The sequence below is a fragment of the Mus caroli genome, unplaced genomic scaffold (genome assembly GCF_978045245.1).
Source record: "Mus caroli unplaced genomic scaffold, Mus_caroli_1 scaffold_12, whole genome shotgun sequence".
In the NCBI taxonomy this organism is placed as follows: domain Eukaryota; kingdom Metazoa; phylum Chordata; class Mammalia; order Rodentia; family Muridae; genus Mus; species Mus caroli.
In genome coordinates this window covers 58,514,493-58,528,545 of record NW_028227267.1, presented here as the reverse complement: position 1 = coordinate 58,528,545, position 14,053 = coordinate 58,514,493, and the positions used below count along the sequence as shown (strand labels likewise).

Sequence of the window (14,053 nt, the reverse complement as noted above, 5' to 3'; positions counted from 1 at the left end):
CGCCCTGAAGCTGAAGCTGGGATGCAGGTTGCTGCATGGCTCTCTGGACTGGAGCTTCCTGGCAGTACCATGCACTAAGATGTCACAGGGTTAGTGAGTTCAAGGGAGACCAGAAGTTGGTTTTTGTTGTTGTTGTTTTTGTTTGTTTTGTTTTCCTGGAAAGCATTGGAAGAGGATGGGAGTGGTAAGGGATACGGGGAAAGAAATAGTTCAGGAGTTCTAGAGGCTTTGGCCTTGGGCCTCCTCATCCACATGCAGGATGGATGAGCAGGAAGTGTGAGGCAGTTCAAGGGTTTGTGAGCCTTTCAAAGGGAAGAGACTTCCAGTATTGGAATTCCTTTGTTTGTTTGTTTGTTTGTATTTGTTTTTGTTTTTCAAGACAGGGTTTCTCTGTGTGGCCCTGGCTGTCCTGGAACTCACTTTGTAGACTAGGCTGGCCTTGAACTCAGAAATCTGCCTGCCTCTGCCTCCCGAGTGCTGGGATTAAAGGCGTGCGCCACCACGCCTGGCAGTATTGCTCAGGAGAGTAGGTCTATAAGCTTTTCAGGCCCCAGGAAGGTCAACAGTTGGATTTTGAAGACTTTTGTTGCACAGAGCTCTTCCATGGCAGATCACCAGTGGGACCGGGTAGGGCTGGGCATCTTGTTTAGAGGCAGGAGTCAAAGTAACTCACTGCTGCCCAGATTCTGTGTTTCATCCAGTTGCTGCTTTTCTGCACACAGGCTGATGAGAGGAGAAAGAGAAACCACCTCTATTTGGGGAAAATTGGAAGGGAGAGAGCTAGCATTTGCTTGATGACTCTGCGGGAGGGATTTTGCCCACTTGTCTGATTTGACACTTCAGTCATAGGACAGAGCAATGGCTTACCCACTCCAGCAACAAAGGCAGGAAACTGAGAATTTGGAAAGGCTCTGTGATTTATATAAGGCTAACAACTAGTGTGTGAGAGGAGCCCACCTTGATCTCTAGGATTGGCTGCCGTGAGCAGACCACATGCATGTGAGTCTACTTGGGGTTACAAGTCAAGACAATGGTTTTTACTTTCCTGTGCTTAGTCATGTTTCATCAAATTGCTCTGAGCACTGCCTGACATGATTTCGCTTAACTAAGTGAAATTAGTGTGGATGCTAATGACAGATCACATGGGAATGTAGCTCCACATGAGTAGCAAGTAGTATATGTATGGTGGGTGAGTGATAAACCATCAGGTGTGTACTAGAGAACCCATGAAGTGAACAGACAGCTGCCATGGACCGGGTCTAATTGGCCCCCGTCAATCCATGGGAATCAGGGGTTCCTGCAGATGGGCATAGAGTCGGCAGGAATTGGGGTGACAAACAGACTCGACACAAGGGAATGTGGATCTGAATGTAATTTGTCAAATCGAGCATCAAACTTTTTATACAGAAGAAAATAGGGAAGTTGGGTGACACCCCGGCAAGGTACAATGAAGTTACTGGATTCTTACACAAAACAGAGGAATGCAAACACAGAAGGACTGGCAGGAACCAACTGGGATAAAATTCAATGTTAACAACTGGGATCAAAAACAGCTCCACCTAAGGTCCACTTAATCTTAGAAGCCAGGGGTAAGGGTTTCGTGCCCTTGTCATAGTTCCTATTCTAGTCTATTGTATAGACCACCTTCCCCCTAGGTCATTGTAAATACTTGTATATGGGTGTAACTCTATTATTTCTAAGTATCTACTCTGGTTCCTCCTTAGAACACAAACTTCCTTCTTCCTAGATAATGGTAAATTTCTGTGTAGGGCAGTGACTTAGCTATCCATGCCCAGGGATGGATCAAGGACTGCCTAGAATCTAAGTTAGCTATATGTCAAAAAATCAATCCTTAGGAGCACTTGTAATAAAGCAATATTAAGGGAAAGCACACAGATCCGTTTACCAACTAAAGCAAGGACATTGGAGCATTCGTAATACAGGGTGCCACGGTTCCAGGAGACTAAATTTCTGTGAACTTTTCGCCTCGGGACAGTGCCCAGGTTTTTGGGGCCTGTCACGCTTGTCACTGCTGGAGTGGATATAGCAGACAGCCATATGGATCATGGTTCCACAGCCACCCAAACCCTTTCACAACTTTCCCTGTGTCTTATTTAGAGTTTCCATTGTTGTGAGACTGCAGCAACTCTTATAAAGAGAACATTTCATTGGGGCTAGCTCACAGCTCAGAGGTTCACTCCATTATTGTCATAGTGGGAAGCACGGCAGTATGCAGGCAGACATGCTGCTGGAGAGGTAGCTGAGAGGTCTGTATCTGGATTGGCAGGCAGCGGGAAGAGACAGTTAGCCAGTAGGCCTGGCTTGAACTTCTAAAACCTCAAAGCCTGCTCTCACCCTTCCCCCAACATTGACACACTTCCCCCAACATTGACACACTTCCTCCAACAAAGCTACACCTCCAATGATGCCCCTCAGTCCCTATGTATCTATGGGGGCCATTTTCATTCAGACCAGCACACCCTTGTAGTGTGACTTGAATGTCCCATGGTGTAGGCAATCTCCTTCTCTCTAGGGTTGGCAGCAGATGCAGCTCTTTACTCCATACCATTTCTACTGCGCATAAGGTGTGATTTCAGCCTGGTTCTACTGCTAGTCTCAAAGGTCTGCAGGCCTGCCTAGCTCTTAGGCAGCTGTGTAATATTCCCTGAGGAGACATAACCCCAGGTAAGGCATCGATGATAAACTAAAAGGCATGATTTCATCCAATCACAGAAGACTTGGTGAATCGTAAGTTGCTACATCATTAAAAGGCCCACCCAGCATGAGTGATGATCCCTAAAACTTCTTACCCAACTTGCAGGAGGCTCCACTCAAGAGTCTTCTCTCACTATAGCCTTGGAAAGGCTGTGTGAATCATAGATTTCAGAGCTTCCTCAGCCTTATAAGCTTTATTGTTTTCCTGAATTGTGTCACCCTTCTTCTTTCCTCCAGGAAAAAATATTTCAGTTCTGAGGATATAGCTCCACCAAAGTAGTGACCCCTCCTCCCAACACCTCCTTACTTGGGTAACATCGTGAGTGAAAGTGTTCCCATGGGCAGCCAGAGCCCACTAAGACGCAGAACGTAGGTCAGAAGGCCTCGCCACTTCAGGAGCTACTTGTTTCACATGCATCAGGGGACTGGGTGAACACCCAGGACTCCCCTCATTGGTCACATCTGTGCCCACCTCACCATCTGGCTACCTGTCACACGCAGTGGCTCTCTTGGGCATGCTTTTCTAGCTGACTTGGCTCATGGGTGTCAGATGCAGACAAAGCTTTGAAATCTTCTTGCCCTGGTAGGTGCCATTTCTCCTGAAAAAAAAAATCTCAGAGCCCTGGCAGCACCCAGGAGCCTTATGCATATGCCTCCTTGAGTCCTAGCAGCACCCAGGAGCCCTATGCATATGCCTCCTTGAGTCCTGGCAGCACCCAGGAGCCCTATGCATATGCCTCCTTGAGTCCTGGCAGCACCCAGGAGCCCTATGCATATGCCTCCTTGAGGGCCAGCCTAATTTCTCCTTCAACCCATATTAAGCAACCTTCTGCTGTGACGATTAGAAGCTCTGGGTAGAAGCCAGACTTATAGAACCCCGGGAACACTTCAACAACAGGCTTCTCTTTCCCTAGACAGCGAATTTGGGTGTTAGTCTGTGAGAAAACCTCTCCAGTATGATTAAAAAGGGAATATTGAGCCAGAGAGGAACTGGGCTATGTTTGCTTAGATATTTAAGCAACTGCCTTTCAGTATTGACTAGAAAGTTGCCTTTCCAACTGCCTCTGCTGGCAGGCTCTTCTGGCATGCAGTCAGGCCCCCTATGAATGCTTTTTTGCAAATTTCAGCTTGCCTTAACTTGTCTCCTAACTGAATCTCCCTACTCTAGAGTAATGCTTTTCAGGCTGACCTGCATGCATACAATGCTTAGGCAAGTGGCCTGGGTCCCTCTCTGGAGGTGACTCCTCCTTAGAAACCACAGTCAGAGGTATCTTCTTGCTAGGTTCCCTGCAGAGAAAGTTAGTTTGAAGGACTTCTTCAAACCAGCTCTTAATTGTTCCTCCAGAGAGTGTTAAAGGTTATAGTCTAAGTTTAGGGTTTGTGGAGTACTTGCTATGGCCCTGCTAAGTCACTTCTCACTTGTCTCTTCCAAAGCAGGACAGCTTTCCCACCATTTACAATCCCCCTGTTAGAGTGCTTCTTGGATGGGGTTGTGGTCACTTAACTGCCAGGATCCTGACCCCTTACTTTACAGAGTCCAGGCAACACAGAGTCTTTCCAGACATCCAATTAACTGGGGCTCAGCTGTTTGTGGCCAGCTATTCAGGAAGGCCGGGTGCCATACTCAGCTCCCAGGCCTTCCTGAGTCTTTCCAAAGTGTGACCGTCAAACTTTCCATACATCTCTTACCCAGGACTCAGGAGTGCCACAGCTGTTCTTAACCTCGGGCTTTTTGGAAGTTTGGCTGTGAACCCAGCCAGGCTCTATACAAACAGGACCTGGAAGTGTAAATGGACTCTGCACAAGCTCGAGGGTTACGAAAAGATGAGTGTGGATTGTCAGTGCTAGGGTCAGCCTCTAATGTCACTGTTGTCACACTGGAGGCCATGGCAGGGATGCCACACCAGAGGTGGATCCCATGGGAGCAGTGGGTATGAGGGTGACAGAAGCTCCTGTGAGATAGCTTGTGGGCAGACAGATAGCTGGGCATCACCCTGAAGACAGTTCAGGAGGTCCAGCATGGGGTCTGTGACTCTGAATTGATGGTTAGCTTTACCACCATTCTAATAAGCTGCTGGGTTCAGGAGCCATCATAAAGACAGAGAGCAGTGGAATCCAGAATTACTAGGGGTGTGTTAGTCTGCCACAAGCATTTGTTTTTGTTAGCCTGCAGAACCTACTTCACATAGTTGTTCTTAGGAATGCATTGAACAGGAGTCAGTCCCGTGACTCCAGATGTTTATATGACAGCCACTATTTGCCCAGGGCTCATTTGGAAATAAATGTGTAGTTATGCACAAAACTGTAATAGTGCCTACAGTTCTACTTATGTTTAGTAGCTTACAAAAGAAGACCTTCTGTATGTAGTGTGTGTCTTAGTTACTTTGCTGTGGTTGTGATTAAACACCAGGACTTACAAAAGAAGAGTTTCTTTTGGCTAATGGCTCCATAGTGATGAGCATCTGGAATGGCAGAGGAGAGGCGGGTGGCACTCAGAATGCATGCATGCCAGCTGGAGTAGGAAGCTGAAGGCTTAATTGTAATCCTCAAACACAAAGCAGAGGACCTGAACTAAAAATGGTGTGAGTCTCTAAACTCTCAAAGAGCACATACCGGTCACACACTTTCTCCAGCAAACAAGCCCTTGCCTCTCCAAACAGCACCAGCAACTGGAGGCCATGTATCCGAATACATGAGCTGACAGGAGACATGCTCAGTCAAACCACCACAGAGAGCATGAGATGAGCAGGACAAGAAAGGATCTATGTAGGCGTCCTCTCATGGTGATGCTGATCAGGCACTGGTGGTAGGCATGGGTGATGCTCATCAGGCACTGGTGGTAGGCATGGGTGATGCCGCTACACACATAGCACCCGGGAAGCCTTGTAGCTGAGGAGACCATGCTGTCACTGGACAGCAGAACTGGGCAGAGAATCTGCTCCGATCACTCAAGGACATATAGGTTCTGGAAGTTGGAGCTGTGTTTCCTCCACTGCACGGGCTCCCTTGCCCATGGAGAAGAAACAGGAGGCAGACCTCAAGTGACACTCTCTCTCCATATTCTGGAGATGCCATTGTGCCCTTTGTACCCTCACTTAGATTTCTCTTTTCTTTGATGGAATTGAACCCTTACCTCTCTTCCACGATTAATCTTCATTTCTGAGACCCATGACCCCTTTTTTTCTAGCCACCCTTGGATTTGGCTAACCTATTGCCTATCCTTCTTCCAGAGCCAGGTAATGTCACCAGGAAAATTAGATAAAGGTCCAGGGATTGAGCCAACAATATGCCTCTTGGCTGCCAAATATTCGAATATGCAAAGCTTCTGATAGGGTCAGACTGGAGTGCGGCAAAGTCTTGCAGATGAAGAAGACTGAAGAGTTTGTCTGTGTCCATGTTTTGTCCAAACCTTCTGGCCCATTCACAGTGTGGCAGTGATGAAGCCAGATTTGATCTTCCCTATTTTATTATCTAGGGAGTAGGACAGATGTAGCAATGCATGAGGGGAAAAAGGATGATTTTATTCACAAGTGTTAGAATATCTGCTTGTAAACTCTTATCACACCTGGTAGACTCCCAGAGCCCTGCCCTGACTAGCCAGGAATGGTTGAGATCCAACCTCTATTCCCCAAGACAGTAACATTTCTCCAGACTCTGACCTACTTTCCTGGCAAAGGCCACAGTACCATCCCCCATGCCGTCTTAACTGGCAGTCTAGTGCACACAGTGATGTCTGCCTAGTGGTCTATTGTCTACAGACACTGTTTTCATTTATGTGTGTCCAGGCTGTTTCCAAATGTGCTGCTTTTAGTACTGGACTGTGTGGTTTGTCTAACCAAAGAGTATTTCTTTATTAACTTATATTTCTTACTTATTTTTTATAACAGAAAGTACAGATAAACCAAAGGAAGAAAATGAACTCCCCTGTGGTTTATCACCCAGAGAGACTCATGTTTTAAAAACTGAGGTGCACAGCTTTGTGTGCACAAAGGTACACATGACTTCTCTTACACAAATGGGAGTATCCCACATACACATGTATGTGTGTTTGTGTGCATGCATTATATACTGTTTTTTACTTTCCATTAGTCTTTGACATACATTTTATTTTTATTTTGTTTTCACTTGTATTTTTATTTGTTTTTGTATCCATATACATATCTCATATGTATATGTGCATAGGTAGTTTGCCTGCATATCTGCCCATGCAGCACATATGTACTGTGCTTGTGGAGGCAATAATGGAATGAAAAATCCCCTGGGACTGGAGTTATAGGCTGCTATGAACTGCCATTTAGGTTCTGGGAATTAAATCGTGCTCCTCTAGAAAAATAGCCAGTGCTCTTAACGGCTGAGCCACCTCTCCAGCCCTTGAAATATATTCTAAAAGAGTAAGGAAATTAAACAAACAAACAAAAAAACAGTGTCCTTCACATGGTAGCTTAGTTCCCTATCACTTGTACTGTTACATACCCAAGCTCACATTTATATAGTATCATTATATAGCACATTAAATGGTATCAAATTACAGTTATCTTTTTGCATATATACAGAATAACTTCAGGGACCTTGATGTTCTGAAAGTCCCGAGGTTTCCTCTAAATTCTTTAAGAACAGTGAAGTTCATTGAATTTAGGTTTCATGTTTAGATTATCCCAGCTGTGTGGGGTTAGTAATCCATAGAGGATAAACCTGATAACGAATCAGGAGATGTAATTAGTCAGAATGTTACACTGTTTGTGCACACACATATTTACATGTATTTGTGTACATATATATGTGCCTGTGTATATGCAGGTGCTGTGTGTTTCTTATGGGAGTCGAAGGTTGAAGTCTTCCCTGCTTTTTGAAACAGAGTCTCTCACTGAACCTGGAGTTCACTGGGTGGCTAGGCTGGCCAGTGAGCTCTGGGGATCTGTCCAAAGGGCTGGGGTTACAGGTGTGTGCCACTTTGGCAGTATTTTGTATGGATGCTGAGGCCTTGTGGCTTGAGCCATTTTCCTACACTCTCTCGAGGCTTTACATAAGAGGAAAGCAGAATGAAGAAAGCTTTTTGCATCTGGAGAAACTGAGGCAGAAAGGGTTGTTGGGTAGGCAGAATTCAGTTGTTCTTTAATGTTGATGGAGACAGATGGCCAGGGAGGTTTTTACTTTAAATGTATGTGTGTGGTATGTTTGTGTGTGTGTGTTTGGTGGTGGGGTTCACAGGTTTGTGTATGTGTGTGCATGTTTATGGAAGCCTCAGTCTGGTAGTAGGTGTCTTTGCCGTTAAATACTGAGGCAGGATCTCTTAGCAAATGTGAGGCTAACTGTTTCAGAGTCTAGATAGCCACATTGCTAAGAGATTTTCCTGTTTCCACCTCCCCTGCTAGTGCGCTGGGTTTACCAGTAAACTACCCAACCCCAAGGACCTTTACAAATTCAATGTATGTAGCTTCTGGAGACTTGAACTATAATCTTCACACTTGAGCCGCTTTCCCCAATGAGCCATCTTCTAAACCCCAAGTGTTTTCAGTAGAAAACAAACAAATAAAAACCCCACACTGCGTTCTGCAATTCTGCACTGTGATGCTGGCATAAAAGGGAACCAGAGCTCTTCTGACACACTCTCCCAGCATTCAGTGTGCACGGCCCATTTCTGAGAAGTTTGATCACTTTTGAAATTATAGCAAGTATCAGGCTTCCAAGAAACCTAGTAGCGCAATAAACTCCATAGTTAAAAATGAAAGAAATAGTGGTTATTAAGAATAATAAAATCAGCACAAAAACAAAGAGAAAAAAAATGCACCAACCCTATTACTTAGGTAACAGTTGCTGGCTGAACATGATTCAGTATTTGCGTTCATGTGTCCTAAGTGGTGGCAGAGCGGGGAGAGGCCGTGGATATCAGGTGAACCTTTAGTGGCACCTGTACTTAGCCACTCCATTTGGACCACATTCTGTAAGAATGCCGTATTTGAAAACAAAAATGTACATGTGAGAGTTCTAGGGACCTCGATTCCATGTCACTTTAGACCCTCCCTAAACCCTGCACATAACTGGTCCTCTGTCGCTGCCCTGAGGCAGGTTCTGCCACCCAGGAGATCACCGGCTTTGCTCCATCTTCACCTCTTCTGTGTCTGAGGACACAAGACTGGAGACTGGCCCAGAAGCCCCGGGTTTCTGAGTCACCTCCCATATTCATGAAGTATTTTATCAAATAGGGTCTTTCACAGTCTGAAGCTGCCTAATGCTCTTCAGCTCTTAAAAGGAAACTGATTCTGATGCGGATGTGTGGAGCAGCCTGAGGTGTGAACAGCCCCCATCCCACGCCATCGAAACCTACTGATGTGGGGAGAGCAGATTTGATTGATTGCTTTCTGGGATGCTGGATGCACTCAAGCCTCAGTCCAACACATATGGGACCAAAATCTAAGATGCTGCAGGGTGGGCAGGCAGCAGGGCTGGGTTCAGCCTCTGTCATCCGGCCTCCTGTAGCCACAGCTCTCTAATCCCACTCTCTCCTCTCCCAACCCACATCCCAGAGGCATCCCAGTCCCAGACTGCTCTCTGGCCTTCTGCAGGTAGACACATTGGCTGTTGGAGTTTTTTTCTCCTCATGGGACCCTGTGTTAATAGCTTGATATAAATCATCAATCCAATTACTAGTTTCTCCCATTTTACAGATTAGGAAGCCCAAGACTCAGAGAGTAAGTAACTTAGCAGTCAAGGACAAGCAGTGCCACATACCCAGTACATGGTACCAGATCTGAACCTCATCCCCCATGGCCTTGTTGTTTGGGGCACAGGGACAGTTGTAGACCAGCAAGGTCATGTGAATTGTTCAGCAGTACAGGTGTGTGACATGGTAGCTCAGCCCAGTAGAACAAATGATAGAGAAGGGTGGGGCTTGTGGAGGTACAGTTAATTGTAAAGACTTTATTATACAGAGCGGTCAGATTGTGTTCCGGGGGCCTAGCTCCAGTGGGGTCCCCTTGAAGGGGAGCCAGCTGGAGTCCTTAGTCACTGACACTTCTGTCTTCTTTTAGCTTCTGATGAAGTCACACTTGCAGGGAGTCCAGTGGCAGGGCGAGACGACACAGATGCAGTCAATAGCCAGTCATCACCAGATGAGACCAAGACAAGTGCGTTTGCCAGTGACCCTGTGTTATCTGCCTTCTGTGCTGTGTTGTGATCAAGAGAGAAAATGAAGCCCTGGGGTCCATTTCCTGTATTCCATGGCAGGAAAGAACATTGACTTGTAAAAAAATGCAGAAGTTCAAAATGTGGCCGTTTCCATATCTTCCTCAGGACCCCTTTGAGAATAAATAATTAGGAATGAAACACAAGCCTGGAGGTTTGGAAAATGCTTTGCAGTGATGGTTCATGGCCAATCTTTAGCTGACTTGGGCTGTGTTTGTTCTAGATGTCGACTTTGCTGGTGGGTCTGTTTCTGTTTGCTTGCTCTCAGCTCTACCACTTCCCAACCTTTGCCTCTGGACAGGTGCCCTGGGTCCACTTTCACAGGACACCCTGACCTTGGGCTCCAGGGTGCCATTTAACTGGTAGTGGGAGGAGAGAGAAGGAGGGGTTAGAGACCCAGACCCTGCAGTTTATGTTACCCCTAAGACAGCTGTGCTGTGGAAGGCACTGGGCCAGCAGCGTGAAATGTAGCCATTTTCCCTTCCCAGTCCTGGGAATTCTGGGAAGCAACAGAACGAAAACCACATTTCCCAGATCTTTTTCTTAAAAGTAAAATGAAAAGAAAAACAAACAAACAAAACAAACTGAAAACAGCCAAAGGGCAGATTTGGGAAAGAATAGAACCAAGGCCAAGTCCTGCCCAACCCAGGTCCTGGATGTGGCGGGGGAGGGGGGGAAGGGGGGCACCACCACTTCTAATTTTAGGTAGAGAACTGCCTTCTGTAGACAGGGGAGGGTGTACTCAGTCCCTGGCCTGTAGGCCCCGAGACAGGAGGTGAGTGAGGGCAGACAGAAGTTGTCTATGCCCCATACATCTCCATGTGGATGGTGGAGAAGATGCTATTTTTACATCTAGAGAATAAGAACAGTCTTATGGGCACAGAGAACTGTGACCTGTGACTCATCCTGGCTGGTAAGTTCCTGGTCCCAAGAGGCACTGATACATCAGTTACACTTAGTACCTCCCAGGAGTGCATGAATTCTGTCCATAGACAACCCCAGGTGTGGGAAGGGAAGGTCACAGAGCTAAATTCCTTGCTCCTTTCTTGGTAACTGGGTTTTTGTTGAGAAGTGGACAGATGGGTGTCACTTGTAGCCCAGCAAAGCAAGACAGGGTCAGGCTTAAATGCAAAGGGCAGCATCAGTAGCTGTGGACTCTATTTCCTCTTCCTCATGTGTTGTATCCATTTTATCCACTAGGCTGGGATGTGGCTTAATGGTAGAGTACTTGCCTAGCCTATCAGGGTCCTATGTTACATGACAGTACACTCTTCCCCATAAAACGCATCAACAATAAAATGGGGTAGTGGCAGCCATCTTGCTTACCTCACAGGTTTTGTGTGTACAAGTGCAAGTGAGCATGCACACTCATGCACATGTGCACACATGTGCAGTTGTGCTCAGGTCTTGATTTTGTTTGTCTTCCCCTATCATTTCCCACTTCATGTTCTGAGGCAAGATCTCTCACTGAATCTGGAGTTTGCTGGTTTGGCTACACTGGTCAGGTACTCCTTCCAGCATCCACCTGTCTCAGCTCCCAAACTGGAGTTACAGACGTCCTGATTTCACATGGTCCCTATACCCACAACAAGAATTTTACCCACACTAAGTCTCTCCCCCAGTCCCACTTCACAGGCTTTGTGAGAATTCCATGAAGTTAAGATGACAACTGTGCTCATGGTAGCAGTGGTTGGTAACACTTACTATGTACACATCAACTGTGTACCAGGCACTGGCCCTGCATGCAGATGTTGCCTGCATCCTAATTACTAGAGACAACCCTGTTTGACAGCCCATCTAGATTCATCTTGATGGACCAGGAAATGGGAGCACGGCAGACTTAACAGTCTGAGTCCGTACTGCTGGGAAACAGCCTGACTCTTGGTTACACGAGAGAGAGAGAGAGAGAGAGAGAGAGAGAGAGAGAGAGAGAGCAGTTTGAAGGAGTGGACCCAGGAGACATACAGCGTCACGTTGGAATCCCCACTCTATGTTGGAAGTGCCATCGAGTCTACAGTGTTAAGGATAATCAGATAACCTGCCTCATGGGGCATTTAAAAACTGATCCTAAGTGTGGCATCTCCCTGTTTAAGTGAGGGGAAGGAAAGACAGCAGAATTCACGGCTCATTGCTGTCTCCATCTACTTTCCTTTGAAACTCTCTAGCCATGTCTTGAGTGAAAGCCCTAGCTAGAACGACCACTCTGAGGCAGTGGCATTACCTGGAGACCAAGACCAAATCGGTCATTTGGTGGGAAGCCTTTTCAGTTAAATTTGGAAGGAGAAACGCCAGAGCCTGGGATTTTGGATTGTTTTGTTGCAAGCTTGTTTGGCTGGGGTCACAGTACAAAATGCTACTTCACTGAACATTATATTTACAACTGTCAGACTTGTGCGACAGGTGCCATAGTCCAGGCCAAAAACAAGGACAATTTTTGTTCCACATTTATTTTGATTTAAATAATCATTTCCAGCTGTAAAAGAAAGGCAATCCTGTGTTAGGTACCACCCTGCAGCTGACATTTATTCTATTAAACACGGCTACAGACAATCTCCTGGTATTCGGATGTGTCCGTTACTCTTCTATTGCTACGTTAAAACACTACAACCAAGGCAACTCCTAGAAGGAAGGTTTTATTTGTGCTTACAGTTCCAGAGAGCTCAGAGTCCATCACAGTGGGGAAGGTTGACCATTCTCATCCAAACCACCACACTTGGGAAGTTTGGCAAGCTGCTAAAGTGCTCGCTCACAGGGCCTCTGAAACCTCAAAATGCACCTTCACTTGTTCTGGAATCTTCTGTGAATTGAGGCCCTTGAACCCAGCTTAGATGTATTAACTCCTACTGCACCGATTAGCTCATAGAACATCTATGCCCTGGCACACACCATCTGGTGGTCTGTCTCATGGCCAGCAGCAGACCTGGGCTGCCACTCAAATATGAGGCATGCTCATGAGCAGTGAATACTTGGCTTGGTGGGCAGCGTGACTCTCGCTAGAGCCCTTCCCAGAGTAGAACATTCCAGGGAACTGCCCTCTACAACTACAGCTTGGCAGGCTCAGTTTACCCCATAACCCTGCCTTGCTCCAGCCCCATCCCCTCCCTTGCCTCTGCCGCACCTAGCTTCTTCCATTTCAGGGCACCTGGCCCAGGCACGGTCTATCCAGATGGTGGCAGATGGCTGGTCCTCAGACCAATGACTGGCAGACTCATTGGCGTCTAGCCATGGAGGGAGGCGACAGTTTCTAAATAAGTTGAGAACACGCCACTGCTTTACCTTGGGAGCACAGACCTCAAGCTTCTAAAAGCCAGGCTGTTCCTGACCCCACTGTCCTGAATACCGTGGCAATCCTGGATGCTGGAGGCAGTGCTTCTGGGTGCTGAGGAGGAGGGGCGTCTACAGCTTTCTCTTCCAGTGGCTCTCTTCATCCTTAGCTGATGCTTCCCGACACTTCTCTCAGTCTTGGTGTCTTAGCCCTCTCCTAGGCTAAGACGTTTTCATTCTTCACAGATGCCTGGCTTCCCGGCCACCGCCCCCCCACCATCCCTTCTTAGTCTTTCTTTCACTTTCAAGTTTTCATTGGCTCAGAGTTGTGTGAGAAAGAAAGAGAGAGCGAGTGATTCACTGGGTTGCCTGGCTGAGGGGTGAGATCACTGCTGCCCCTGCAGAGAGTGGGTGCTGTGTGCTAGCCTGGAGACTGAAGAAAGCAAGTGGAGGACCGCTCTCCCCAGAAGACCATCTGGCTGAGACAGCCAAATGCTAATCTGTAGCTTTCGTTTCCTTTATTCCTCTTGGTTTGTTCTCTTCATCTGCAGCTGTACATTCAAACCCAGCCCCTGTGAAGGCAAGCGCTCATTTGGGGAGCATGTTTATTCGCAGCCCCCCCCCATGCTTCTTCTAGGTGTCAGGAAGCCATTGTTATCAATGGTGGGTTCTATGTGGCTTTAATGTCAGGACTGCACTTTCAGATGGAAATCAGGCAATTATGTGCCACATAGAGAAGAAACATGACAGATGCAGAGGTTTTACACAGCTGGCCCTGTCTGTGGGACAAAGGCACCTGGTGCTCCCCGAGGGATCATTACATAAATAGAATATGTTTTGAGAGCACAGAAAAACTCAAGAATAATTAACTGTGTGGTGAGCATTCATAGAC

The 14,053-nt window shown here is 46.8% G+C and overlaps 1 protein-coding gene across 1 annotated transcript in view; it reads left to right on the top strand.

Moving 5' to 3' along the window:
- LOC110309748 (guanylate cyclase soluble subunit beta-2) overlaps window positions 1–9,889 on the top strand; it is a 71,991-nt gene extending 62,102 nt beyond the window's left edge. Inside the window, exon 17 of the mRNA XM_021182478.3 lies at window positions 9,744–9,889. Coding sequence (XP_021038137.1) covers window positions 9,744–9,889 — 146 coding nt within the window. The remainder of the gene's footprint in view (window positions 1–9,743) is intronic.
- Window positions 9,890–14,053: the final 4,164 nt, after the last annotated feature.